General features: G+C 41.0%; 1 protein-coding gene across 1 annotated transcript; it reads right to left on the minus strand.

The window, feature by feature from the left end:
• Positions 1–697: 697 nt before the first annotated feature.
• MAL2 (mal, T cell differentiation protein 2) lies at positions 698–25,688 on the minus strand. The gene is made up of 4 exons (XM_003782387.1): positions 25,557–25,688; positions 11,801–11,971; positions 3,868–4,023; positions 698–1,043 (listed from the first exon to the last, which is right to left on the minus strand). Exons 1-4 carry the CDS (start codon positions 25,686–25,688, stop codon positions 972–974), a joined length of 531 nt encoding a protein of 176 aa, XP_003782435.1. The 3' UTR covers positions 698–971.
• Between the last annotated feature and the right edge of the window lie 6 nt (positions 25,689–25,694).

Below are 25,694 nucleotides of genomic sequence, written 5' to 3' on the forward strand. Positions count from 1 at the left end.
GGGAAAACAACTTTATTCTGAAGCATAAATAAATCCCAAGTAAGATGTAAGTGGCTAGATATCAGTGCCAGTAGTGATTAGTGGTCTCTGGGGATTCCATTTTAAGGACTCTCAGATGAGAATCTCACTCAATTGTTTGGAGATCATTAGTTTAATTAGGAAACTCAAGTTCACTTCATAAATTACCTTTTTCTTATACCCAGGAGTTTGTCTGCATTAGTGAGAAACTACATGCCCCTCCCAGGGTATATACTTAACCATTAACACAAAGGAAATGTAATTATTACACAAGACTAATGATTATGTAACTTTTCTAGTGGTTTATAACCTTACAACCTTTCATAATCTGTTTAGTGATTAAGGTTTGTATCCCAAGGACCAAATCCAGCCTCCCCTGTTTCTATAAATAAAGTTTTATTAGAACACAGCCAGACTCATTCATTTAAGTATTGTCTATAGTTGCTTTCATGCTACAAGAGCAGAACAGTCATTACAGAGACCATAGGTCTCATGAACCCTAAAATATCTACCTTCTGGATCACTGTGGAAAAAGCATACCAATCACTGTTTTACATTAAAAGATAAGAGTTCAGTGGGAGGTCTATTTGAAATGTGTGTTCCTTAAAGAGTTTTAGTTACCTATTAAAATTAAGGTTCAGGTGACTCAGTAACCAAATAAAAGGGATACCACTCTTTAATGAACAATATCTTTGTATTTCATGGGTGTAAGGGACATTTTCAAATAAGAAAGAAAAGATGTAAAAGTAAAGGTTATTTCTTTGTTTGACATCATGATAAAATTAAAATTTCATCCATGAAATAAATCACAACTTGCATTTAGACTCTCTCTATATATACTAAACAAATATTTTTGGAATGTTGTTACATCTGGACAAAATGGTATCCAAATTGATTAGACAAGTAAAGTAGACAAATGAAACTAACACAGGACTGCTAGTTTCTAAGGAGTGCTACGGTCGCCATCTTCGTAAAGCCAGACCCAGACTGCAACCATAACAAGCTGTCGTCACAAAGGCAAAAATCTAAAAAAGAAACAAAAATTGACATCAGATTTATGAGAATGAATTAGAAACAATGTCCTAAGGAACAACTATATGAAGACTGATGAATCTACCTAAAAATACTTAACATTAACAAAAATATTTCATATTGATTTTTCTTTTGCTTATACTACTGTTTTTATTTTCTCATGCTATTATTCCTTTCTTTAAAAATTCTAGCCTCTAATAATTTTCTCATTTGTAGAAAGCCTTATGCTGAGCATTTATTTATATACTAGGCTTACTTATTAGGCATTTGTGAAACCCCGGACACAGTACTGAAAAATTCAGTATGAAGGATTTGTTCATACAGTGCCTTCACAGCCAGGGAAGTCAGCAATTCCCAGAACCTGAGGATGTAGCAAATCATTTCTGGGCCAATGCAAAGTGACTTTAGAACTCAATAAAGAAAACACATAGAAATGAATAAGCAGCTTGGCTCTTTCTTATTGGGGAGACAGTCCTTATGCTTAAGTCTGCATTCTGCTGTGAATTACTGATTTCTTTAGTATCAACTATCTGTACATTACTACATTTGGTACATATAAACAAATAGTAGATACTGTCCTCATCCTTTTGGGGTTTATGACCCACAGAAAACTATGAGACAAAGCAAAAGCAGTTCAAAACATTATGACTCAGTATGGGAATTCCTAACCTGGGAGCCAAAGCTCTGGAAAAGGAGTATCAAAGATTCACTTAGAGAACATTTTCACAGTTGAATTACCATTCTCTTGTCCTCCCCACCCTCCTTCTGCTGGTTGTTTCTCGGGTACATTTCTAATCCAGATATCTGAATGACAATAATCACTTTGGTATCTATTATTAGTGAAAAGGAATTTTCCTCTCTCTCAGGCATACTGAAAGAAAAAGAAAAGTAAAGGATGTGATTTTATGTGACAAATGACTAACTGACACATTTTAAGGGCTACTAAAATTCAAAAACTAGAGATTTACTTCAATTGGATAAAATGCAACATTGTAGAACTTGAAGCAGGTAGAGTTTACTGAGGCAGCCTTACTTAGGCAGCTAGAGAAAGGGAAGGATATCAAAAACAAAGTGATAGAAGAGGGTGGCCAGAAGAAAATTACACCATGGGTCTTTAGGGCAAGGTATGTTGATGAGAAATTAATGGCATGAGCCAACTGTTGAGTACTTGAGCACCGTCTGTTCTTGTGAAGCAGGATCTGAGGCTGCCTATCAAGAAATCAATCTAGAGCTATTTCAGTGATCCAGGAGAGCTGATGAGAATCTAGACTGCACCACTGCAAAGAAGGGATTAGAAGTAAGACACGCTAAGAAAAATTCAAAGGAATTGATGTCTCATAGAAAAAAAAAAATTCCAAATTCCTGAACTTTGCTTTGTAAAATTGACACAACCAGTGGTTTTCCAACTATAGTCCTTGGATCATAAAGATTCTATGCAAGTATCCCAGGGATGATGAAGTAGGGAGAGATGGCTTCATGAAAAGGGGATGGGCACCATTCCAGGCCCTCTTCCTTCATTTCAACTAAGGCCCCTATGCTTTCATTTTCTACATTTGTTGGGTTTTCTGTGAGATTTCATTATGTAAAATGGCTTCACTTCTTATAAAAGAAAGTGTTAAAATCACTGATCTAAACTAAAAACCTTTCAAGGCTAGAACTATGCCTCTTTTCTCTTGTAAGCCTATCTTTAGTCTAATTCAATACAGTTAGTCAGTAAATTTTGGCAAATCCTTGCAGAGACTTGGGAAGCTCACAGTAGGCCTTGAAATCATCTATCTTTTATCCTTTTAAACCTAGACTCTACATCCATGTGGTCCAATATGACAGCCACTAGCCATATCTGGGTATTTGAATTTATTAAAATTAAATAACACTCCAAGTTCAGTTCTCTAGGCATACTAGCTACGTTATAATTGCTCAATAGCCACATGGGAGGAGCAGCCACCACATGGAATAGAACATTGACAGAATGTTCCTAACACTGCAGAAAGCTCTACTAGACAGTGCTTCTCTGGATGGATTTCAATCACCATGTGGGGTATACTGGCTTATCTGGGTAAAACAGTAAAACATTAGGGCCACTCACTTTCTACATAGTGTCATCAAATATCATCAAGATATTTCAGAAAATAATTTGGACTTCTGACAACTTAAAAATTGTCTATAAAAACAAAAATAATATATCATTTCTTAAAATTACCTATGTCAGTACAAAATGACAAATTCACTCCAGGATATGAATTAAAGAAGGTAAATTTTTTTTTAAATTTCCCCACGGAATGCATTTAATCTGCTTCTCATCTATGGCAAGGGCTGCGGACTAGCCTCTGCACTCAGCTGCACTTTCCTCAGTGGCAGGAACTGAAGCTTCTGCCCGTCCCCAAGACCCAGCAGTGTATTTGACACACTGGCAGGCCCATTGTAAATATTCATGGAATTAAAGTGAATTACAAATAGGCACTGAATATCAAAGAGCAACGCTGGGAACCATCTCCCTTCCTGTATCTAAAAGTTATAAAAAATAAAAAGCCCAGTTCATTTTTATTTTTTTTACAAAGAAGATGTGTCGTGCAAAGCCAACCAAGCCAAGCAGTGATGTGCTGGGATCTTAGACGAATGTCAGCTTGTGTTGCAGTTTAATCACCCGCAACACTGGGTGTAATTTGCTCATAGGGTTATTATTGTACAAATGAATAGCTGTTACACGTTTAATGCTAATGGTTATTAATAAAGAGAACGACTGTTGCCTGAGGATTTTCTTACAAACTTTGCCAGCAGAAGGAGAGTGCTGGCGAACAGTGCCCCTTGAACACTTACTGTGGCTGCTACGTTGATGTTGTACTGGTTGCCACTCAGGAGCGGCTGCACAGCCACGGTTGTATTGCAGTGCAGATCGTGCAGGGATGTGGCTGCTGCTTCCAGTAAAAAGGCTCCAAAGTAGAAGACAAACACTGTAAAATGGTAGGCAAAATCCTGAAAGAGAAGAGAAAAAATATCTACCGTTAAAAATAATATGTGATTTTCCGGTTCCTTATTTCAGATGATGAAGTCTAGCCTTAGCAAGATGAAAACATTTAATGAAACATTTTAACTACACCGGGTGTTAATTTTGGCTACGTTAGCAATGTCGGGCTATTAGAATCCAAGTGAAAATCAACTGATCCATCTTAATTGGCACAGTGTCAAACCTTCTCATAGATGGAATTTTATTATACAATACATAAACATAATGTCAGTTTGGAATAAGATGCCATAGAGATCAATATCAATATAATATGAAAAGGAATAATATACACTGTCTTTACAATTCAAGTAAAATGGCATTTAAATAACATCTTTTTTATTATAGTTATCTACATCTGTACACACTGTATAATTATTTCATCTTTGAGAAATTATTTTTATCATTTGATCATCCCACACAGAGAAATATACAGAAGACTTATTAAATCATAGAATTCATTAACATATATTCATATATTCCATTAAAAAAAGCCAAATAATAATACCTCTACAAAAGTATGAGAACTCAGTTATTTATTAGGCTATGTATTATGTATGCTGGTGGCATTAATGTGAAACAGAACTCTATTAAAATTCACATTGTCTTACCTGAATTAAAACATCATCAACACACTGGTATTTATTTTTAATAGCTGCCATATACCAGGTACTTTTTATACTTTATATAACCCCCATTTATTATCTCCATTTTACAGAGATTTTCTTCTTTTCAGTTAATTAGCTTTTCCAAAGCCACATAAGCATTAACATTTGGAGGAGGAATGCAAGTCTACACCCTCTGGTTCCAAAACCCACTTTCTTTCAAAAATAAATTCATTATCTTAGTTGACAGAAATTATATATACAAAGTATTTAGCATGTACACGATGTTCTGAAATAAACATATATAAATGGAGCTAATTAACACATGCATTACTTCACCTATTTGTCTTTTTTCCTGATAAGAACACTTCAAATCTATTCTATTTAGCTATTTTTTTTCTATTTTTTGTAGTTTTTGGCCGGGGGTGGGTTTGAACCAGCGCCCTGGTCCTTTGAGCCACAGGTACCACCCTCTCTTTAGCTATTTTCAAAAGTACAATACATTGTTATTCACTCTTGCCACCATGTTGTACGATGTGTCTCTGGAACTTGTTCCTCCTAACTGAAATTTTACATCCTTTGATCTACATCTCCCTAGTCTCCCCCTGCCCCCATCTCCCAGTAACCACCATTCTACTGTCTGCTTCTATGAGTGCAGCTTTTTTAGATTCTACATATAAGTGAGATGACACAGTATTTGTCTTCCTGCACCTGGCTTGTTCCACTTAGCATAATGTCCTCCAGGTTCATCTATGTTGATGCAAATAATAGCATTTCCTCCTAACTAAAGGTGGTATAGTATTCCATTTTACACACACACACACACTCACACACAGTATTTTCTTTATCTCTTTCCCACTGATGGACAATTGGGTTGATCCTACATCTTGGCTATGGTGAATGGTACTGCAGTAAACACGGGTGCATATATCTGTTTCTAATTTTATTTCTTGTGGGTATGTACTGGTAGTGGAATTCCTGGATCATACGGTAGTTGTTAAGAAAAGTGATATGTGGTGGCCATGTGTCTAATCTATACAAGGAATACTCAAATAGGTGTGGCTATTTAACGAATGTTAAACAAATTTTGATGAAGGTCAAAATCCAACTCAAATGCCACTCCTTTAGGGATTAAATGTAAGCTGTATCTTAATTAGTAATGATATTTAAGCTTTTTTTTTTTTTAATTACTAGATACTCATTTAACTTACTGAGGTATATCCTTGGAAGTGATTTATCTCAGAGGGGAAGGAGAAAGTTTGGCAACCTGGCCTGCAACTCCTGGTGTGGTCTGGCCTTTGCCTTCTTTACCTCCGTCTTTGAACATTGGCCACTCTGGCCTCATTGTAGCCCTGGGAATCATTCTATAGAAGAAGGATGACCCTCCAGACTGTGGAGTCTCTGCTGGAAGGGCTCTTCCCACCATGATTGCTACTTGCACCTGCTCCTCCTCCTTTCCATTCCTGCCAGTTTTGCCTCCTCCCTCCATTTCTGAATTAAACCGTAGTTTAAAGACTTCTTCTGTCTAATCCTATTTCTCTCCCTTTAATCTTTCATAGGTGTTGCCATTCAATATACTTCCTGTACTCCTAACTGCATGTGCTTGGGTCACCCTATCCAGCTATCTCTACTAAAGCCATAAATACTCTGAGCCATATGTATTCTAAGGTATAGTAAGGGAAGATACAGTGTGGAATTTATGATATTGCCAGTGTGAAGATCACTCTGCAGGCTCCTGGAGTTCTACATCCTGGCATGGAAACTGCAACAGAGAATTAAGTCTTTGAAAGCAACTTCTGCTACACTGTTGGGCCCTGCTAGAGAAGAAACACTTGATCTTAAGACACCAAGTGACTAGACATTCAGAACTACTGCTTATGAGTTGGGTTCCATGGAAGTCACGAACTCACAAAGTCAAGTGCCTAGCTGCACTCTTCTTGAGATGGGAATGGCATATCTGAGACAGATAAGAGCAAGGTCAGATGGCATGAGTCAGCTGCAGGAGAGGGTGGCCCAGGCCCTCCATCACCTACCAGAGTGGAACTGCCCTCCTTCCCTGGCTATACTGATGGCCAAATGGTACAGGGCTTCCCTTATGCCAGCTGAAGAAGAGGAAACCTGAGCTTTGTTTGTGGAAGAGTTGGCTCACTGTGTGGTTTCCAGGTGAAAGGGGATAGCAGGTGTACTGTCTAATGTGGTTTAGCCACATTTAGGTTGGTTTTGAAAGACAGTGCTTAGGGAGTATTTTCCCAATGAGTAGAGCTAAGCGGTCAGCATGTCACATACTTTGTGTGGAAAGAAAAGTGACCCATGGTGAGAATGTACATAGACTCATGGTCAGTGGTGAATGGCCTGTTAGGATTTGGCATGAAATGGGAAGATCTGTCACGCTCACCAGAAGCATCACCATGGAATGGCACATAGACAGAATGACCTTGTCAGTTGACGTTAGCCAGTCTTTGTCCTCGGCCACCCCATAACTGGCTTTATGAGCATACAAATAGAGAGCCATGGATAGGGGAAGGTGGCCACAGCCACCATAGCATGGATTCCCAATTGCCAAAGGTCAACTAGCTACTGGTTCTCTGAACACTGAACCTGCCAGCAACACAGACCAAATACGAGCCCCTGATATACTACCCTCAAGGAGACCAACCAGTTCCTTTAGTAAGCTGATGGAAACTGAGCTCATATCTTCCTAGATGGTAAAATGGGTTCAGTCTCATAAAAAGAGACACCCATACCGGCTCCTTCTCGCAGTCCGGGGTATGGCTTTCCTTTTCCTTTTCTGATCACCTCAGCTACCTATTTTCAGAGATTCACAGAGGGCCTGATCCACAGGCATCCACAGTTCACACATATACTGTGCCATCTGGAAGCTGCTGGCCTGACAGCACCACAGCATTGCTGGCTGGAGGCACTGCTTAGAAGCCCTGGTCGGTGGGTGAGGATGAGGGGGAGGGTCATCCTTCAGGATGCAGCAGATATACTAAAAAGTGGTATGATCCCATTGGAAAACTGGGAGCCCAGGGGTGGATGCAGGAATTTCTGTACTTACTGTCACACATCTAACCTGCTGTAAGACTTTATGGTTTCTGTCTCCAAAATGCTGGGCACTGCATGGTCAGAGGTCCTGGTCTGCAAAGGGGCACATTGTTGCTAGAGGAGATAATAAGGGCTCCACTGAACTACAAGCTATGGCCCCTTTGGACTCTTTGTGCAGGGAACAAAAATGAGTTGCCATCTTGGCAGGGGTAGTTGACCCTTAGCATTGAGAGCAGGCGGACTGCTGGAGGTCAGGAGGGCAGTGAAGAGTAATACATTTGGACCTGGTGTATGTGCCCCAAGGAAGGCAGGAGGAATTACATGTAGAAGTCAGATGTTTGACTCGGGCCACCCCACTCTGCACCCCGATGTGACTAAACACAAGTACAGCACATGGTCTGAAGTGGGTGTGGCTGCCAGGGACTCTGGCTCCCTCCGGAATGAGGGTTTAGATGCCCCACCAGGGAAACCATCAAGACTGGCACATGTGAGAGCTGGGCAGGAGGAACGCGAAACGGTCAGTGGGAGAGGGAGGTGATGAATACAGCTGTGCGCCCAAGACAGACGTCAGCAAAAAGGGGCTGTAGTGTCTCCCTCTGACCTCTCTTTCAAATAAAAGAGGTAAATTGTAACAATGGAGCAGCAACTCCCCAAATATGGGTGGAGAAATGAATCCGCAGGGTTCAGGGAGCAGACGATGGCACCCATAAGTAACTGCACACATTTTCCTTCAAGAGAGAGCTTGATGCTCATCTGTGAGGTGTACAGGGTGCAGGGGATTAGGGATCAGCTACAGTGTTTGAGCCAAGGTCACACTCTTCCTAGGGTAGGAAGAGTGGTATGTCACAGTGGGGTACTAGCCCTTGAACACTGTGCCCAACAGAAGCTCTTAAAGGAACGGCTGTGCTCTGGAGCTTTCCATTGATTGGCCAAGCTCCTCTCTAGAGCTTTCCATTGATTGGCCAAGCCGCCTGCGTCTGTATCACAATCTGAGACATCTCAGACTTATCTTACTTCCTCTCACATTATCTTTTGCAGGTGTTACCTCCTTTCTCTCTCTAAAACCAAGACTTAAGACAAAAACACAAAATTTTTGCACTTTAGATTCATTTAAGAGTCTGCTACCAGTGGAGGTGAGATTATACATATATTGTTCTGGCACGCTGAGCTTTCCCTTCGTGGCTATTAATGTAATTTTAATTAATACATTAATTATGTATTTTTATGCCAGTGTTTACCACAACGAACTCTTTTGAGAAATACTACCAGGCCAGTTGTGTTCACCATTGTAATATTCCCAAATACTAGAAAGCTAACCCCAAATTTATATTTGTCCATCCTGGGTGTCTTGTTACAATTCCAGCTGTGTGTGGGATGTGTGCAAGAATATTCCAAAGACAAAAGGCTTGGGAAAAAATCCTGAAGCTGCCTAACATGAATATTATTTAATTTTATGACCAATAAAAACCATAAGAAATATTATATTCACTCTCCTAGATAAAAATAGTTCTAGAAATTTTTTTTTTTAGTAAAATGCATTCTTGCTTCCTTTCAGGGTGGTATATGGTGGCATTTAACTATTATCACAGGGAAATTTTTTTTTTATTTTTAGCAATTAATGTCTAACAGTTTCAGAATGCGGCAATTAAAAATTGTTAACCATCTGTGACCATTCCATGATATGCATGGCTCAAAAATTTTTCTCACTTAGAGCACGATATATTACAAATTTTATCATAAGCAAATCATGCAATCAAAAATGATTATGAAGAAAAGCACAAGAGAAGGGGGAAAAGGAATCTTTTCTAAATGGGGGAGACATTTAGTAAACTCTTTGAAGAGTTGGCACTCTGAAAACATGCCCTCCATGTGATGGGTCCTGTGCAGAGACAGCCACCGTACCATGTAGGGTGTGTTGCTATTACGTTTTTTGCCTCAGTAAAAGTGGACTACTAAAAAACCTAGGATAATCTTTGCAGGTGACCTATGGAACAGGCTGATAGGTCTTTCTAATGTCAATCATCACTTTAATATAACAACAAAAACTCTTACATTTTATTTTCTTGACCTCATGTATAATACTACAAATGAGTGGGAAATAACAAATGTAGAAAAACAAAATTTAAGGATAATAATGATTGTACTCATTACCCAAGATAAGACCCAATAAAATCAAAAGGGGAACAAGGATGGTTTAGACATGTTTAATAAGACAAAGAATCATGTCCAAAAAATACTGAAGCACTGGCAAGGCATGTGCCAAGGAATGGTGGCATCACAGGATCCTGGAGACATTGCTTTTCCAGACATTTATCCTTTATTTGTTGGGCTTTTAGGAGACCCAGGAAGGTCTCAGAGAAAGAGCCAGGGTGGTCGGTGGCACAGCACTTGGGGAGAGGCAGTGGGTGGGCGCAGAGACTAGGCATTAACTAGCACTGATGCCCCAGTAGGGAAGCAGTGGCACATGTTGGCCTAATATCTCCCGTGAGCCTGATAATAAAAGAAGCCAGTGCCTCTTACCAACATTAGGGATCAACCGACTCATTCAGACATTATTCAGAGAAAGCCAGGCATTTAGAAAGAAGAAAATCAGTATCTGTCTATAACTTTCATAGGGACTTTTGATATTCATCAGGTGACTACTAAAAAATATTTTCTCATCACTAATGAGAAATTAAGGGAGAAGTGAAGGAGCACAGCACATTAGCAACCTAAGAAACAAAAGAACTTTTAAAGTTTCAAACTGCAAGTCTCAGAGTCTTTCAGGAATTATAATGATAACTGATTGCTTATTCTAATCTAGACTCGGAGCCAAGTGTTTTATAATACATTATCGTCATGATTCCTTAGCAGCATCTGGAGAGGCAGACATTCTTATTACCATTTTACAGAGGAAGAAATTAAAATTTAGAGAGGTTAACTGTTTTGCCCAAGACTACACAGCTATTGAACAAATGAGACCGAAGCCACAAGCTGGTGCAGGACTGTAACCACTTCACACCACCCCCTTCTTAGCTTTCCACCAAGCCATGCCACTGTTCCTCAGGTTGGTTTAAGGACAGCCACATTCACTAGACTTCACTGCTGACAACCTTTGGGATCCTAATTCTCCTTACACTCTATAAATAAAACAAGAACAGGTATTTTCTTCTAACATCTGCCCTAAAGCTGTTGAATAAAATAGTATTATGGTTGAAGGGTACACCTGCAAAGCCTCTCCAAAGGTCTGATTTAAGTTTCTGAACGCCAGTGTGATCAGGACTTAACACTGTCCATCACAGACTGGACCTTGTGATCTGGTGGGACATTCTAAAATAACCTCATAGAATGAATGGCCACAACCATGAAGACAGGCTCCATGTGTCACCCAGGAAAATGAAAAGTAAGTTGATCCAATTTAATGTCGTCATAATTTAAAAAAATGTGTTCATTGCGAATTCATTTTTTGAAACCTACCAACTCTTGTTAATTCAGGATGGGAATTGATTAGAAATATAAAACATTCCCTTTTCTAAGTAGTTTGAGAGTAAGATATATAAATACTTGTTTCTTATTTTCTGAAAAGGATATATATATATGTGTGTGTGTGTATGTGTATACATATACATACATATATATATACATGTGTGTATATGTATATACACTTTTCAGAAAATAAGTAGTTACATATTCTCCAAGAGTTGGTAGGGTTTAAAAAATGAATACACACACACACACACACACACACACACATATATATATAGATCTGAAGCAGAAATCAATGAAAAAGGTCAAGATATGTGTGACAACATTCATCTCCCAGAGGTACCTATTCAATTGTTCAATAACTGTAATGCAGTTACTATATTATATGAAGTGAGCCAGTTTTTGAGTAAGGAGTAACCAAGTAATTTTTCAGCCCAGTCAACACGAGGATTTCACCAACAGGAACCCTGTTGTCCAGCAAAGCAATCAACGTGACGGACACGACAGTGGCCCCTGTGGCCTGACTTACTCTCTCTTATTAGAGGCATCAGGGACTCAGGCATTTCAGCATAGAATAAGATAAAAATCTCTAACATTTTTTTATAATAGACTTAAACAAATAAAAATCCCTTACCAGGAAGTTCCAGTTGGCATCAATTTGGGTCACCATGCCGGACAGGAACAAACCCAGGAAGAGAAGGGAAAAGAAAAAAGCTGTCACGGACACAAACATGACCCATCCTTGCAGCAGAGGTAGAGGAACATTGGAGGAGGCCACCAAAATCCAGACGAGACCCCCAAACAGCTGGAAAAAAAAGAGCATACGAGGTTTACTTAAAAGATATCTTTTGTGCAACAGAATACAACATGCTTCCATCACTGTCACTACTGCCTTATTTTCTTCCTCCCCAGACCCCTGCAGGCATTCCTGCAACCCCATCCGTCCTCTTTTCTTTATATGTGAGGCATCTTCTTTCCACTGGTGCAAGACCGGTCTTCCTGCTTGGAGGCCTGACCTGACTCTGCACCTGCATCTTTAGGTTGGACTCCCATCCTCAGCCCATGGACGTGCCGGGCATCCCTCATTCCCTTCCTTTGACACTAACCATCACCCTTTTTCAGCTGACCATTTTTATAAACTCATCCTTGCTTTGTCACCACTTCCTCCCCGTGCTGTTGTGCTTCACACACCATACGTGTCATATAAACCAGCTTCTGACTTCACTACTTCTTTGAAAACTTATTAGAAAAGAAAATTCATACTTTATAATCTGGTATGTTCAATGGCCATTTTCCAGGCTTTGTCATTCCCTACTTGTACATTTGATATTATTGCTATATGCAGAAGAGTCCTATGTACTATATAATAGGTGCTGTTCATGATAGCAAACAAAAGCTACCATCAGTTATTATCTATCTGTGCTGGACGTGGGAATAAGTACTTTAGATATCCATGGATCTAATAGGCAATAAATCTCTATTACCATGTCAGGCACTATGCCAGGTGCTGGGAATAAAGTCACACTCTGTCTCTGTCATCACAGAACTCACAGTCTATTAGAGGAAGGAGACAATTAAGCAAGTAATTAAAATGTAGCTTAGTAAATGTCATGACTGGGCAGATATTGGGCACTGAAGGTCTACATAGCAAGCAAGGGCTGTAAGTTCAGATTTGAAAAGTTCAGAAACACTTCAGAAGCAAAATCAAGGGTTGGGGCTAGGGGAGTGAGGAGAGGGGATTCTAGGGTGAGAGATGTGAGTCTTGGGATGATCTGGAGGGAGCTGGGAGCCCAGCCCAGTGAGGCACAGAGGGAGCCCCATGATAGGCCTAGTATGCACCAAGTGGAGAGTAGTGACAGGCACATGGAGACCAAGCTGAAGGGTCCAGAAGGTCAGAGCAGGCGGTGAATTTCACCCAAGGATAACAGAAGGTCACCATCATCTTGAGCAGAAACCGGTATGATCAAGATTTGCACGGAGAAGTTCCTCTCTGGCTGGTTTGTGAGAAAGGACTAGAGGAAGGGAAGGAGGGCTGGGGCCATACTGGAGACTGTTCCGCCAACAGAGTGCACGCCAGAATGGGAGCTCTGAGGACAGCAGAGAGGGAATGGGCTAGAGAAAAATCCATTACTATGTGTGATGAGGTTGGTGCCTGGTTAGATGTGAAACCAGGATGATAGCAAAGAACAGATAAGGAAAACACCCACAGTTCTGGCCTGGGCAACCGGGACTAAGTGAGAGAACCCCAGAGGAGAAGTGGGGGGTGGCGTGAAGATAGTGAGTTTGATGAACCTCGCACCGTCTGTCTCCTCTACGTTATCACAAAGGCAGTAAGGGCTACACGGGCTATGCAGGCTTCGCACGGCACTCCAGGCCTTTTGTAATCTGTCTTTTTCATCCTCTTGCAACTACGCCCGTAATATTTTGCATCATAAGGGAAAAATAATCCACAGTTCAGAGACAAAGATCTCTTTCATATCAGAGTGGCTTGATACTTGCTGGCTCAGAATGCCATTCCCTCCCTCCCCACATGTATTTGAGAAACTCCCCTCATATGTAATCTTGAACATATCATATAATTTTTCTTTCCTAAGTTCTACCCCATGCTCAGTTACCCCTCCCTCCTCGGGCAACCTCCTTCTGAGGGATTTGTTTCATCAACGAGATGCGTTGTAATTGAATCCCCTCCACTTCCAGTCCATCTGCACTATCGGACCTTGGCAGCCGAGCGCTTTATATGTCTCGGCATGCCAAGCCTTCTACTAATCAACATGCTAATCCCTTCCTACCAGTCAGGGACCAGGCTAGATTTGGCCACACAAAAACTTGGATATACCTGCCCAAAAGACACGAGAAGCAAACAGGAATCTTTCTCTTTCTCTGACACAGACACACATACACACACAGAGAAGGTTCTCAAATATTTGCTTAGTGAACAAACTAGTATATGAGACCAGGCTGAGCTCCAAATATTCAAAACAAATAATCATTTGTATCTTGCATCTTAATATCCAGATATCCAAACTGCATAAGTCACTGGAAGTTAAAACCACAAGTTTTAATTCAAGATTCAAAAAATAGCCCTGTCATAAAATTTGTTATTGCTTTGATGAAACATTTTTGAAAGCATACTAAATGACTGCTTGAACAATGATAATCAAAGTACCAGTCTAATAAATTTATGGTTGTGGCACACATTTTAAGTCCTAATTTCAAATAAAAAATGAACTATCAATTCAGACAGTTTGATGAAATAAATCTAAAGACTATAAATGCATATTACATTTTTAATTGCTGCCTTATCAGTAACTGTAAATGAAATAAACTTGTTCCTGGTGAAAGATTATCTACTTTTCATACTATTTAGGAAATATCTGACGATGGTAAGAATGTCTTCAATGGATCAATCTTTCCCTTTTTCCTAGTTTCTTTTTTCTAGGAGACTTTTCTTACTATCCCACTATGAATAACCTATATTACTTTAAACACAATTAAAGAAATGTATGCCTTTATTAAATATCTCTTAATATGATAGTCATTTGCCACTAGGAAAGGACAACTGGCCATTGTTTGTTAGGGCAAGCCGACCCAAATAGATAAGCATAACAATACTATTTGGGGAGGGTGATAAATTCCTACCTCTGAAGAAAAGGCTGTATGATTCCTTGGCAATAAATATAACATTTAATAAACCTGGATCTCATATAGGCCAGGCCCAATCCTACACCTAGACACTGCAGAAGAATGTTCAAGAAAAAAAACAAAAGAGGCAAGGTTCTGTCTCCTGGAGCTCTAAATAAGGAAGAAATAGACACCATTAAATCTGATGCAGAAGCAGATTGTGGTGAGTGCTATAAAAAGAGCTCAACAGAGTGTGCTCTGAGACTGGGAGAAGGGAGGCGCAGGAAAACGGGAGGGATCTGGGAAGGCAGGCAGGGGAGGAGGGCCTTAAGGAAGGCTTCCGGGCAGGACCAGCCTTCACAGGTGGGTTATGCTGTGCAACAGTGTAGAGTAATTGTCCTTTTTGCACAAAGAATTATAGCCTTTTCCACACCTCAAAGGCTTAGAAAAGAAACGATGTGCTAAGAGAAAAGTGATCAGATTTGCCTGCTCACTGGTGGTAAGGGCGTTGCATGTAGAGGAGAGAAAGGGTGTGTGAACACCGCGCCCCTCCACCCTGCTCAGATAAACACACGTACACCTCCAGGTCAGGGAGTCCACAGGATCTGGGCTCGTTACTTGAAGTAGCAATGAAAATAATTTTATGGTTGGGGGTCACCACAACATGAGGAACTGTATTAAAGGGGTGCGGCATTAGGAAGGTTGAGAACCACGGCTTTGGAAGGTGGAGGATGTGCCAGAGGACATAATTAAGGCCACTTTGGAGAGTTGCCTTCCTCATTTCAACAATGTTGCCCTGGCGTAGGGGCCACTCTGGCCTCCCCACGGTGACTGTTCCTTTCTTCGTGACTTTCTTTGACGAAAGCTACCTTTGCATTTGGGTTTTCCAACTGAGCGCCAACTGTTTAACACCACTACCAGTGCTAGGATGTTCATTCTATCAATTCTGGGCTTTGTAAACTCAGAGTATTTGTAAGACGAGGCAATTATACACAGAAATATCCCTGTTTGGCGGAGATGACTCTTTTCATCTATAAAAGCAGGGCACAAAAATGGTTAAAATCTGAGGGAGGGAGAACAGAAGACAAATTACCCAACAACTACCCAGTGAGCACACAGTGAAGCAAGGGCCCCCAAATGCCACCATACGCCCCTGTCGTTCGCATCTTGGATCTGAATCCACAGTCTTACCCTTTTCTACCACTGCCTTCCCTTTGCTCTCGAGTATCCCCAAATATCCAAGATTTATGTATAAAACTGCCAAATGCACCTCACACTGAAATTTTTTTTTTTAAGAAACTCAGGGCTCTGACTACAAAGCTCAGGTTCTAACAGGATAACTGTCCTGCTTCCAGGCAAAGGTAAAACCCACTTAGAAGTGAGATATCAGCCTTCCCCTGTGACTTGGTTTCTTCTTAACCCAACTTTAGGTTGTACAGGGTACGCCCAAGTACTCAAGTATGGCCTGAGTTGCAGTTATTAAATTGCTACACATTCCTAAGATCTTTGTGGTTAAACATATATTTAATGTTAGGTTAGTTTGGCCTCTGCAAACCAGAAGGGTGTGGCTTGGCTGAAGACCACAGAAGTATTCATCCATAAATCACACTGCACTGATCCCTCAGAATTAGAGTTAAAACATGTTTTCACTAGAGACTGTGGACTGGTAAGAACACACAGTCCCATGGGGAGAATGGTATTGAGCAAGTGGCCAGTCTGCGGACCTGCGGTGTGGATGATGGACTTCAAGACTTGTCTCCTATTTGGACGGTCATCTTCTGTTCCCAAGGGATTCCTTGGGCAAATACCATTTTTTTTGGCAAATATTAGTATTTCCTAACAACCTTCTTTTAACCCTGTCCTCTAAGATGTGAGCTAATAATTTTCAAACCAATTTGACACCTCCATCTTAGTGTCCCCACTACGTGAACGGGCTAATTTTCCACTCTAACCTATTTTTGGTTCATGTTTGGAATGAGAACAGGGAAAAGTTAAGCAAATCTGAAGGGATAAAGACTGTTCACTCCTAAGGAAAAAGATTTTATTATTTAGAACTCTCTGTACACAACCCCTCATTCTCTTTCTCGTTCCCCGCTATGTACTGGACACTTTGTCACTCTATTGCAGTGAGAATGAACAACAAGCAGGCCCAGAGGAAAATGGAAAAAAAAAAATTACACCTCCCAGTCTGGCTTATAGAGTTCGAGTAAGAGGTTAAAGCTAAAGGTGATAACAGAAATATTAGCTAACATTTGCTGAGCTCTTACATTCCGAGTATAGTTCTAAGGGATTCTTTGTGCCAGTTTAACCCTCACAACCCATGAGACACGATACTATTATTTCCACTTTACAGATAGATAAATTGAGGTACACATTCATTGATAACTTGTTCCCAGTTATACAGTTAAAAAATGTTAGACCCAGAATTGGAACCTGGCAATTGGCTTCCAGAGGCTGTGATTTTAACATTATGCTGTTCTCCTTTACTCAATGTTCAATGTTCACTCTGGAGCAGAGTTTCTATTCATTTTCCATATGACTCCCCAAAATCCTATAGAATTGGGTGGATAGGACATAGGCACTTTTCTGAAAACACAGTCCACACCTTACATCAGACTCATGAAGGGATTTCTGTCTTCCACCCCCGAAAAATGTTTAGAATGCTTTATCTACTTGCTGACCCCTCCTATATTGATGGATGCACACTTAATAGATCCCTGAACATGAAACATCATGATTATGTGTTTAATGTATCTACAAGTTTGTCATCTAGAAAAAAAGATTGTCAATAGTTAGCTCCATCTTACAATTCATTTATATTTGGAAGATTTCCTTTTAAACACTGGAAACATACTTTAGTCAACATATACAATGTAATTGCTGGTGGGTGGATTTACAAGGAGCCCACACAAATGTGAATTGATCCACAATGTGACCACAGGAGAACACCACACTGCTGCCTCCCTCACCAAGCTCACCCCTTTTCCTGCAATGCTCCTGGTTCCTACCAGCCCCACTTTGCACTCCAGCCTGTAGCCCTCATCTCCTGCACACAGGGAATGCCGGTCATGCTTCTGTCTAGCATGCTGCCAGTAAATTATTCTCTGGATAACTAAACTTCTTGTTCCTTGTCTTCCAAAAAGGCTTCCCTGTCATCTTCTGGTTCTTCTGTAGTTAGCTATGTGTGAATTCTCCTTAGGATTAACCACAACTTATTGAAATAATGAATTCACTCACTTTTTTTTTGCCCACTGGACTGTGAGATGTGTCATTGACACTGTATCAAAGATCTCTGTGTGCTCAAAACCTGGGACAGTGCTGTCTGCAGTACTGTCCTCAATCGTATCCTCCTTGAAATGAATGGAAACCAACCACCTGTGTAATGAAGGGTTCCAAAGGAGGATGCTACCCAAGTGCAGCTTGGGATGCTAGAAGGCACTGCCGTTCAGAGCCCAGTTCATCCCCTGGTACATGATGGGTGTCCAAAAATAGGCATGAAGACTAGTGAAGCAGGAACATATACTTCTCAATTTTCAAGTTATTATTATAACACCCACCACCTAGTATAAGGTTTCAGGAGGCTGAGATGAAAGTTATAGGAAAGTTGGCACCAATGCCAGTCTAGTTCATGACACCCAATTTTTAATCTTCTTTGGGCTGTAAGTTTGCCCAGATGACCTGTTCTCACTGCAGCTGCCATTGGAACATTAGAACAGAGTAAATCTTGTGCCTTCCCCAGTCTCCCCTGCTCCCCTCCATCAATCCCCATGCGTCCTCTAACCTTGATGACTTTCATCTAAACTGGTCCTGGACCAGCTCTAGTACACGCCTCAATTAGAGGTATAGGTCAGCAAGGTTTTTATTTATTTATTTATTTATTTTTTTTTTTTGAGACACTGCCTCAAGCTGTCCCCCTGGGCAGAGTGCTGTGGCATTACAGCTCACAGCAACCTCCAACTCCTGGGCTCAAGCGAGTCTCCTGCCTCCACCTCCCAAGTAGCTAGGACCACAGGCGCCCGCCACAACGCCTGGCTATTTTTTGGTTGCAGCCGTCATTGTTGTTTGGCGGGTCCGGGCTGGGGATTCGAACCCGCCACCTTAGGTGTACGTGGCTGGCGCCTTAGCCGGTTGAGCTATAGGCGCTGAGCCAGCAAGGTTTTTATTTTACTTTAATTAGGGGAAGGGAAGTAAAACAAAACAAATTCTTGGAAGTAACTCAAGAAATGACATATATGTATATGTGTGTATATATGTATATATACACATATTTACACAACTCATATACATATATATGAAGCTTATTAACAAATTATACTATTGCAAAAAGTTTTGCCTTTTAGTTTTACATTTAAGAGTTTTAAAAATATGCTTGAGAGTACTGTAAAGAGTTATACTGTACTCTTTGGGTCATGTAAGTTTACCTTACATGACCCAAAGTTCCATTTCAGTCACTTAAGTAGAACTAAAACCCTAAAAGGGAAAGTACATATTACAGAGGAGAAATATGTTCTGGCCCCTTTTGATTCTTGTGTATAATTCCCCTTGATTTTGAAAATCCTCTGTTCTTGTTTGCAGGCCACTAGCTATCACATAGGTTAAAAATGTTCCTGCATGCCGATGCCCTGACATCGGCAAGAAGCATACAAATCACTCCCTCTTTTCTTTCTTTCTACCTCCCTTCTTTTGAGGCTGTAACACAAAAGTTAAGGGTGTCATGTTTATATATGGTATCTCCAAAAGGACATGGCCCTCTCATATAAACTAGGACACTTAGGAAATTCAGGTCAAACTGCAGATAACCTGGAGAAGAATTATGGCATTTTGTAAGTTGGACAAGACCTTAGAGGGCAGCCACCCCAAAGCTCCCTTTCTCCAGACGATTTTCACACACCTCCCACACGATTCAGTTAGTACTACGGAACAATCACATAGTGCTTGCTGAGTACTGCATGTGTACGGCACTGGCCACGCCAAGTTTCTGGGTTTCTGTCCTTTGTCATCACACGGTCCTTTCTAGTCGGCCATATCAAGGCAAATACACCATGCCCACAGTTCCTACCACCAGGCACAACACCTCTGTTGGGCTCTACGAGATAGATCTCCTCTCCTTGACCTTTCTCTTTGGAGCTCAAGGTGAATCTTTTCAGCAACTTGGTTTAAAGTTTTCCATATTTCAGTTCTTCATATTTTTTTATAGGGCTGCCAGTCAGGGCAAATGATTGCTGACAATAATCTTTGGCAGGCACACTGGTTTTTCTCTTATGAAACTTTAAAGGTTCTTTTCATGTGGATGGAGATTTTTGACCCAGAGGCAAAGGAATAAAAGTCTTACAGTCTTAAACTCGTTTAGAGAGGCGAACATGTCTTCTGACAGCCCCTCTTGCCCACTTGCAAGCATGCAATGTCCCTGTGCAATCAAAATTCATTTTCCAAGCAATAAAAGAAAAACTTGACACATCAGCACACAAATGTGACAGTCGGTCTAGAATCAAAGCTTTTGAAAATAAAAGTCCCTTCCACAGATTTAGCTTTATGATTGCACCTGTCTTCTCCACAGCAACCCCTCCCCCCACCATCATCCTTACATTTCTCTTTCTGGTATAATTCCTCTGAGTTACAGCTTATATTTAAGTTTAGTCTCGTATCATTTCAGGGAAGGTCAAATTTTACATACTTGGTTGATAACCTAAACCTCACATCTTCCTCTTTCTTTTTCCATAATTCTTTCCTTTGTCTGAGTTCGGGGTCTCATCATCCCTTAACTAAATCAAAAGCCTTTGATCTCTCTGTGTTACCAAACTTCGTTGCTCAAAGATTTCTGATCAAGTTCATTCCTGTCCTTCAGTGGCTCCCTAGCCCAGACAGAATACATTCAAGTCCTGGGCCTACTGTATCTCAGCAAATCACAACCTGAGCCCTGTCCACTGTTCTTCCTCTTTCTGCCACATTTCAATGTGTCATGTCAAAAAACAGTTAACAAAACCCTCATGCCATGGTTTTTCTTGCCTCTGGAGTTTGCACATGTCCCTGTTTCTATCTGGAATTCTCCTTCCCACTTTCTATTGAATTACTGTTCATCATTTAAGGCTAAACTCAAATGTCACCACCCCATTAAAACTTCTCGTCCTAACCTCTCCAGTGGGCAGATGCACTCTGTTTTGTCTTTACACCGTACTGTTTATACATAGTAAACCTATTTTAGCACTTTGTACACAGCACTATAATTCCTTATTGACTTTATATTCTCCCAAACAATAATTTACATTAAGAGCAGAAGCTTTGTTAGTTGTGCTATTCCCAGGACATAAAAGAATGCCCGATGTCATTAATTATAAATTAAATATATGAACATTATTATGGCACTCAAAACACGATGGTTAGAAACATGTGAAAAATGGGGTGGCACTTGTGGCTCAAAAGGGTAGGGCAGGTTCAAACCCAGCCCCGGCCAAAAAAAAAAAAAAAAAGAAAGAAACGTGAAAAAGATTCCTGGGCGGTGCCTGTAGCTCAAAGGAGTAAGGCGCTGGCCCAATATGCCTGAGGTGGCAGGTTCAAACCCAGCCCCAGTCGGAAACAAACAAACAAACAAACAAAAACAATTCCTAGAATATCACCCATAAAGTGACATGTGGATTCGGTACAGTGGCTCACACTTGTAATCTCAGCACTTTGGGAGGCCAAGGTAAGAGGATGACTTGAGGTCAGGAATTCAAAACGAGTCTGAGCAACATAGCGAGACCACTATCTCTACAAAACATATGAAAATTATCCAGGTGTGGCAGTGCATGCCTGTAGTCCCAGCTTCTTGGGAGGCTGAGACAAGAGTTGCTCAAGTCAACTCCTTGAACCCAGGAGCTTGAGGCTGCAGTGAGCTATGATGATGCCACGGCACTCTAGCACAGGTAAGAGTAAAATCCTCCCTCAAAAACAGAAAAAAGAGAAACATGAATGGGGAATATAGTGTCCTAAAAACTAAAACTGTAAAATAAAACATAATAGATTCAATGATGACCTTATTCTTTGATATGATTCATACTGTTACCTTCAATTTTGGGGGGTGCATTTTATAATATAATCTCATTGAGGACAGACACACTGATATCTTGTTCAGCCTAATAGTACAGATGATCCAATGTCATTTTTTTAATAATAGGTAGACCTACCCGGAAATGCTTTAACTACCCATACTTTTTCTTCCCTGTAAAGTAGTTATTTTTGTGCATATCATCTGAAATAGATTATATGGTCTTTCAGGTTGAGAAAGGGGCTAAATATTGTTCCCCAAAGAGGACACTGCGTATGGCAAGCATTCAGTAAATCCTGATGAATGAGTTAGAAAATCTTCATTCAAGAAATGTGGAGAGATTTTGAAAATGAGAAATTTTAAAGGTGATGTTTTCCACCCTAAACTTAAAGGCTTCACTTTGCAATACTAGCTTAGCATTAAACTCTGCGGCAAGCATGCATCGGTCAGTACAGCTGAGGCCAAAAACCAGTGGGCTGACCATTTAGGTATCCAGGAATGGAACACACCTATCTTGAAAACAAACAAGCAAACAAAACAACAACAAAAAAACCCTCAAAACAAACAACAAAACAAAAAACCACACCCAAACTATGTATGTGAGGTTGCAATATTCTCCACCTAAGAAGACACTGCTATAAGACTTTACCTGGGGCTGCTAGGCTGGCAGTATTTATGTCTTTTGTGTTACCTCTCTAACAGATGGCTTATATCTGTGAGATAGTGAATGGAGTTCATTAAGAGGGAGTGGGATTGAATTCTTTCAGTGAAGTTAAATGGTTAGCAAGATCATGGTCTCATATAAGCTTAGTTAACTAGTGATAGCCCAGTCCACCTTCATTACCTACAGTTTTCACATGTTAAATTTCAGAGGGCAACATGGCATAAATTAGGAGAGCTTAAAGATCAATGGATATGAACAGAGGGTCAAAAATAAAATGGAGTATGGGGAGATCTAGAAATATGGCCAAAGGATAAAATAAGTCCCCCAAAAGGATATCATCTAGCATTTAAGATTGCACCTGGGAATTGTTACGTTTTATATACAGGGTGAGAAATTTCTGAAGAGGAGCCTTGGAGAAAAAAATACCTTAAAGGAATCAGAAAATTAGAGAGGAATTGAGAAATCTAAGAGGAATGGTGTTTCAAAAATGTTTACTTGGCCCCTGTCTATACATCCACTCAAGGTGAGCATTTCAGATACAGGGGTAATGAGGCAGCTCTGAGCCCTGCTCTCTTAAAGCACATACTCCGGTCCAGTATCTCGTCCAGTATCTCTCGTCCGAGAGTCACAAAGGAACTTGACTTCAACGTGATCTCTTGTTTCTCCAAAGGCATTATTTTCATTGGAACATCTTTGTCTTTTTTTATGGAGGTTTATATTCAAGTAAAAAAGATAACAAAGGGCTTAAATTTAAACCTATCAAGCTGCTCAACCATAAAAAGTGAAAAGCAAATTGATATGCTTTTGGAAGTGATATTGTTCTATCTAGATAAAAGTCCAAGACATGGTTCAGAGGGTAAGGAGCCAGAGGAAATGAAGAGATAAGAGGAACAGATGGGAGGCTTTTGTAAGCCTAAGATCCCTGCTCGTATGAGGAGTGGTAGAAGTTTTAGCAGCTAAAGAAAAATCACATTTGCAAGAAAGGTCTTTCCTACAGTGGTTCCCAGCCATGACTATATATTAGAATATCTAGGGACACTTAAGTAAATGAATAAACTATCAGACTCTGGGCATTCCCCAGAGAGTCTAATTTAATTAGTTGGAACTGGCAACAATATTTTTAAAGGCTGCTCATGTTTTTAAGTGCAAAGGAGTTGAGAACCATCCATTGGGCTAGATTAAAAAAAAAAAAACAGAAGAAAAAGATGATATGGGGGCGTGGAAAAAATTCAATAAATCATCTTCTACTTTTTTCTTTCAGAATTAGGCTATGTTTTCCGAAAGTATGACATCGCTACAAGTGGTTCTTGAGAAGGTATTTGACTTGATGGCACATGAATAAGCCATCTTTGCCTACAATCCATATATATATATACATACTTACATTTACATATGTTTACATACATACATAAAATATATATATATTTGAATATTAGAATATAACCATAATATCAATCTGAGATTTCATGCATATTACATATATTGCTTAAGGTGAGGCTAAGGTGAGCATTTAGAAATTTAGAAAGTGAGTAATTTAGAAATTTAGGTTTGAAAGTTAGAAAGTGAGTCAATTTAAATGAAGAGTCTGCAAATCCTAGTACAGGGGAAATAACAGATATGGACGAGGTAAAAGCTCCTAAAAGAGGCAGGCAAAAATCTGGAGCTTGGGGAACATGGAGGTAAAGCAGCCCAGAGCCTATGAAATCTTTCTTCTCAGATCTTCCCATTCTAAACATGTCCCCCTCCCACAGCAATGCGGCGGGCCCAAAGCCATCATCCTCTCTCTGCTCTTCCCACATGGATGTCTGCACCTCATCCCAAGCACTCAGATGCTTCTCTGCTGGGCTTGAACTCAAATCAGCCTCGCTGTCATGATCTGATTACTGATGTCATAGCCTGGGACTCACTCCTGTTTCCTCTTTCAGATTCAAATCTGAGCTAAACTTAACTTAGGGTGGCTTGGCCACCTGAGCATAATAGGGCAGCAAACCAATGCTCACAAGGTGTTCCAGCCCCAAAAGCACAAAAGTGAAACCAAAGTGACCCAAATCCAGGTTATGTAAACTCAAAGGAGAAGGAGAGATGAAAATCCCAAACCAAGCAAACAAAACCAGCTTGCAGGAAAGGTATTAACTCTCTAACATTTCACTTTTTATTTGCCATTCACAGGGCATGATGCAACCTCAGGTTGCTCAATTTATATTTGCACATTTTCCCCTTGTCCACAGTGAGCTTCAAAAGCTTCCAACTCTACAAATTCTTTAAAAAGTTCAAGTGTCTAGCCTGAAAAGGTTGCAGGGCAGACCCAGTGACGCCACCTTTACTTAGGCCCAACAAAGTGCATTGAGAATGTGTGGAGTTGGGAAGGTATCTCAGGAAGGTAAAACGTGCAAAGGCAAAGAGAGAAGAACGTGGCAGTTACCTATCCCCCACCATTCTCACGCCAACTGGATTAGAAACTGCCAAAGACACCTTCTCCCCTGCACTCCTGCCTCCTGAACCCAGCTCCTCTTCCCAATCCAAAGGGCAGCAATAACGGCAAGGGTGAATGGGAGAAAAATATGCTCAAGTGTTCCGCCCTCCTCCTCCTCTTCCTGGTGACTTCCGCCCCCGCTTTCCACAGCGTGCCAGCCTCCCGGTCACCCAGTCATCGGCTACACCTTTGCACCACCCAACAAAATGGCAGGTTAGCAATAGGCGAGGTCATGGTCGCAGGAGATTGCTCTAGACAAGCAGAGGCCCCGTGGCTAAGTCCTGTCTCTGAAAGCTGCTCCAAGCCCGAACACCCTTGTCCCCTTAAAATCCCCAATTCTCAGCCCTGCCTAGCCTCCAGCTCGCTCTCCTGGGGCCATTTCCGTCGTCGCCGGCTAGGGAGCAGGTGCCAGCGTAACAGGTGCCAGGCGAGAGGGCCCGGGCAGCTGCTCCAGGCACTGAGATGACCCCGGGAGGGGGCGCAGGAAAAGGCCAAGTCGAAAGGAAGGAGGCTCCTGGCAGGGGCAGAGGGAGACAGTCAGGGAACCAGGATGCTGCTGCCTGTCCTCGCTCCCCGGGCGCGACCCTAGCCAACGCCACCCCACTTACAATCTCCAGGCAGACGAAGGCGCCGGAGTAGGTCCGCAGGATGTCGGGGCCAGCAGGCAGGGTGACCCGGGGCGCCGGGAAGGACACGGCAGGGTTCGGGGGCGGCGGGATTGGCGCTCCGCCGGCCGACATGCTGCC

This window comes from Otolemur garnettii, unplaced genomic scaffold (assembly GCF_000181295.1).
Source record: "Otolemur garnettii isolate 467f Iridium unplaced genomic scaffold, OtoGar3 scaffold00004, whole genome shotgun sequence".
In the NCBI taxonomy this organism is placed as follows: domain Eukaryota; kingdom Metazoa; phylum Chordata; class Mammalia; order Primates; family Galagidae; genus Otolemur; species Otolemur garnettii.

What these genes read in the sequence shown, in the direction of transcription:
- MAL2 (XM_003782387.1), bottom strand. Translation starts at nt 25,688, where the DNA reads ATGTCGGCCGGCGGAGCGCCAATCCCGCCGCCCCCGAACCCTGCCGTG. An exon ending in CCTTCGTCTGCCTGGAGATT is followed by an intron (nt 11,972 to 25,556) that starts GTAAGTGGGGTG and finishes TTTTTTTTCCAG; the next exon opens with CTGTTTGGGGGTCTCGTCTG. An exon ending in ACATCAACGTAGCAGCCACA is followed by an intron (nt 1,044 to 3,867) that starts GTAAGTGTTCAA and finishes TTTCTTTTTTAG; the next exon opens with ATTTTTGCCTTTGTGACGAC.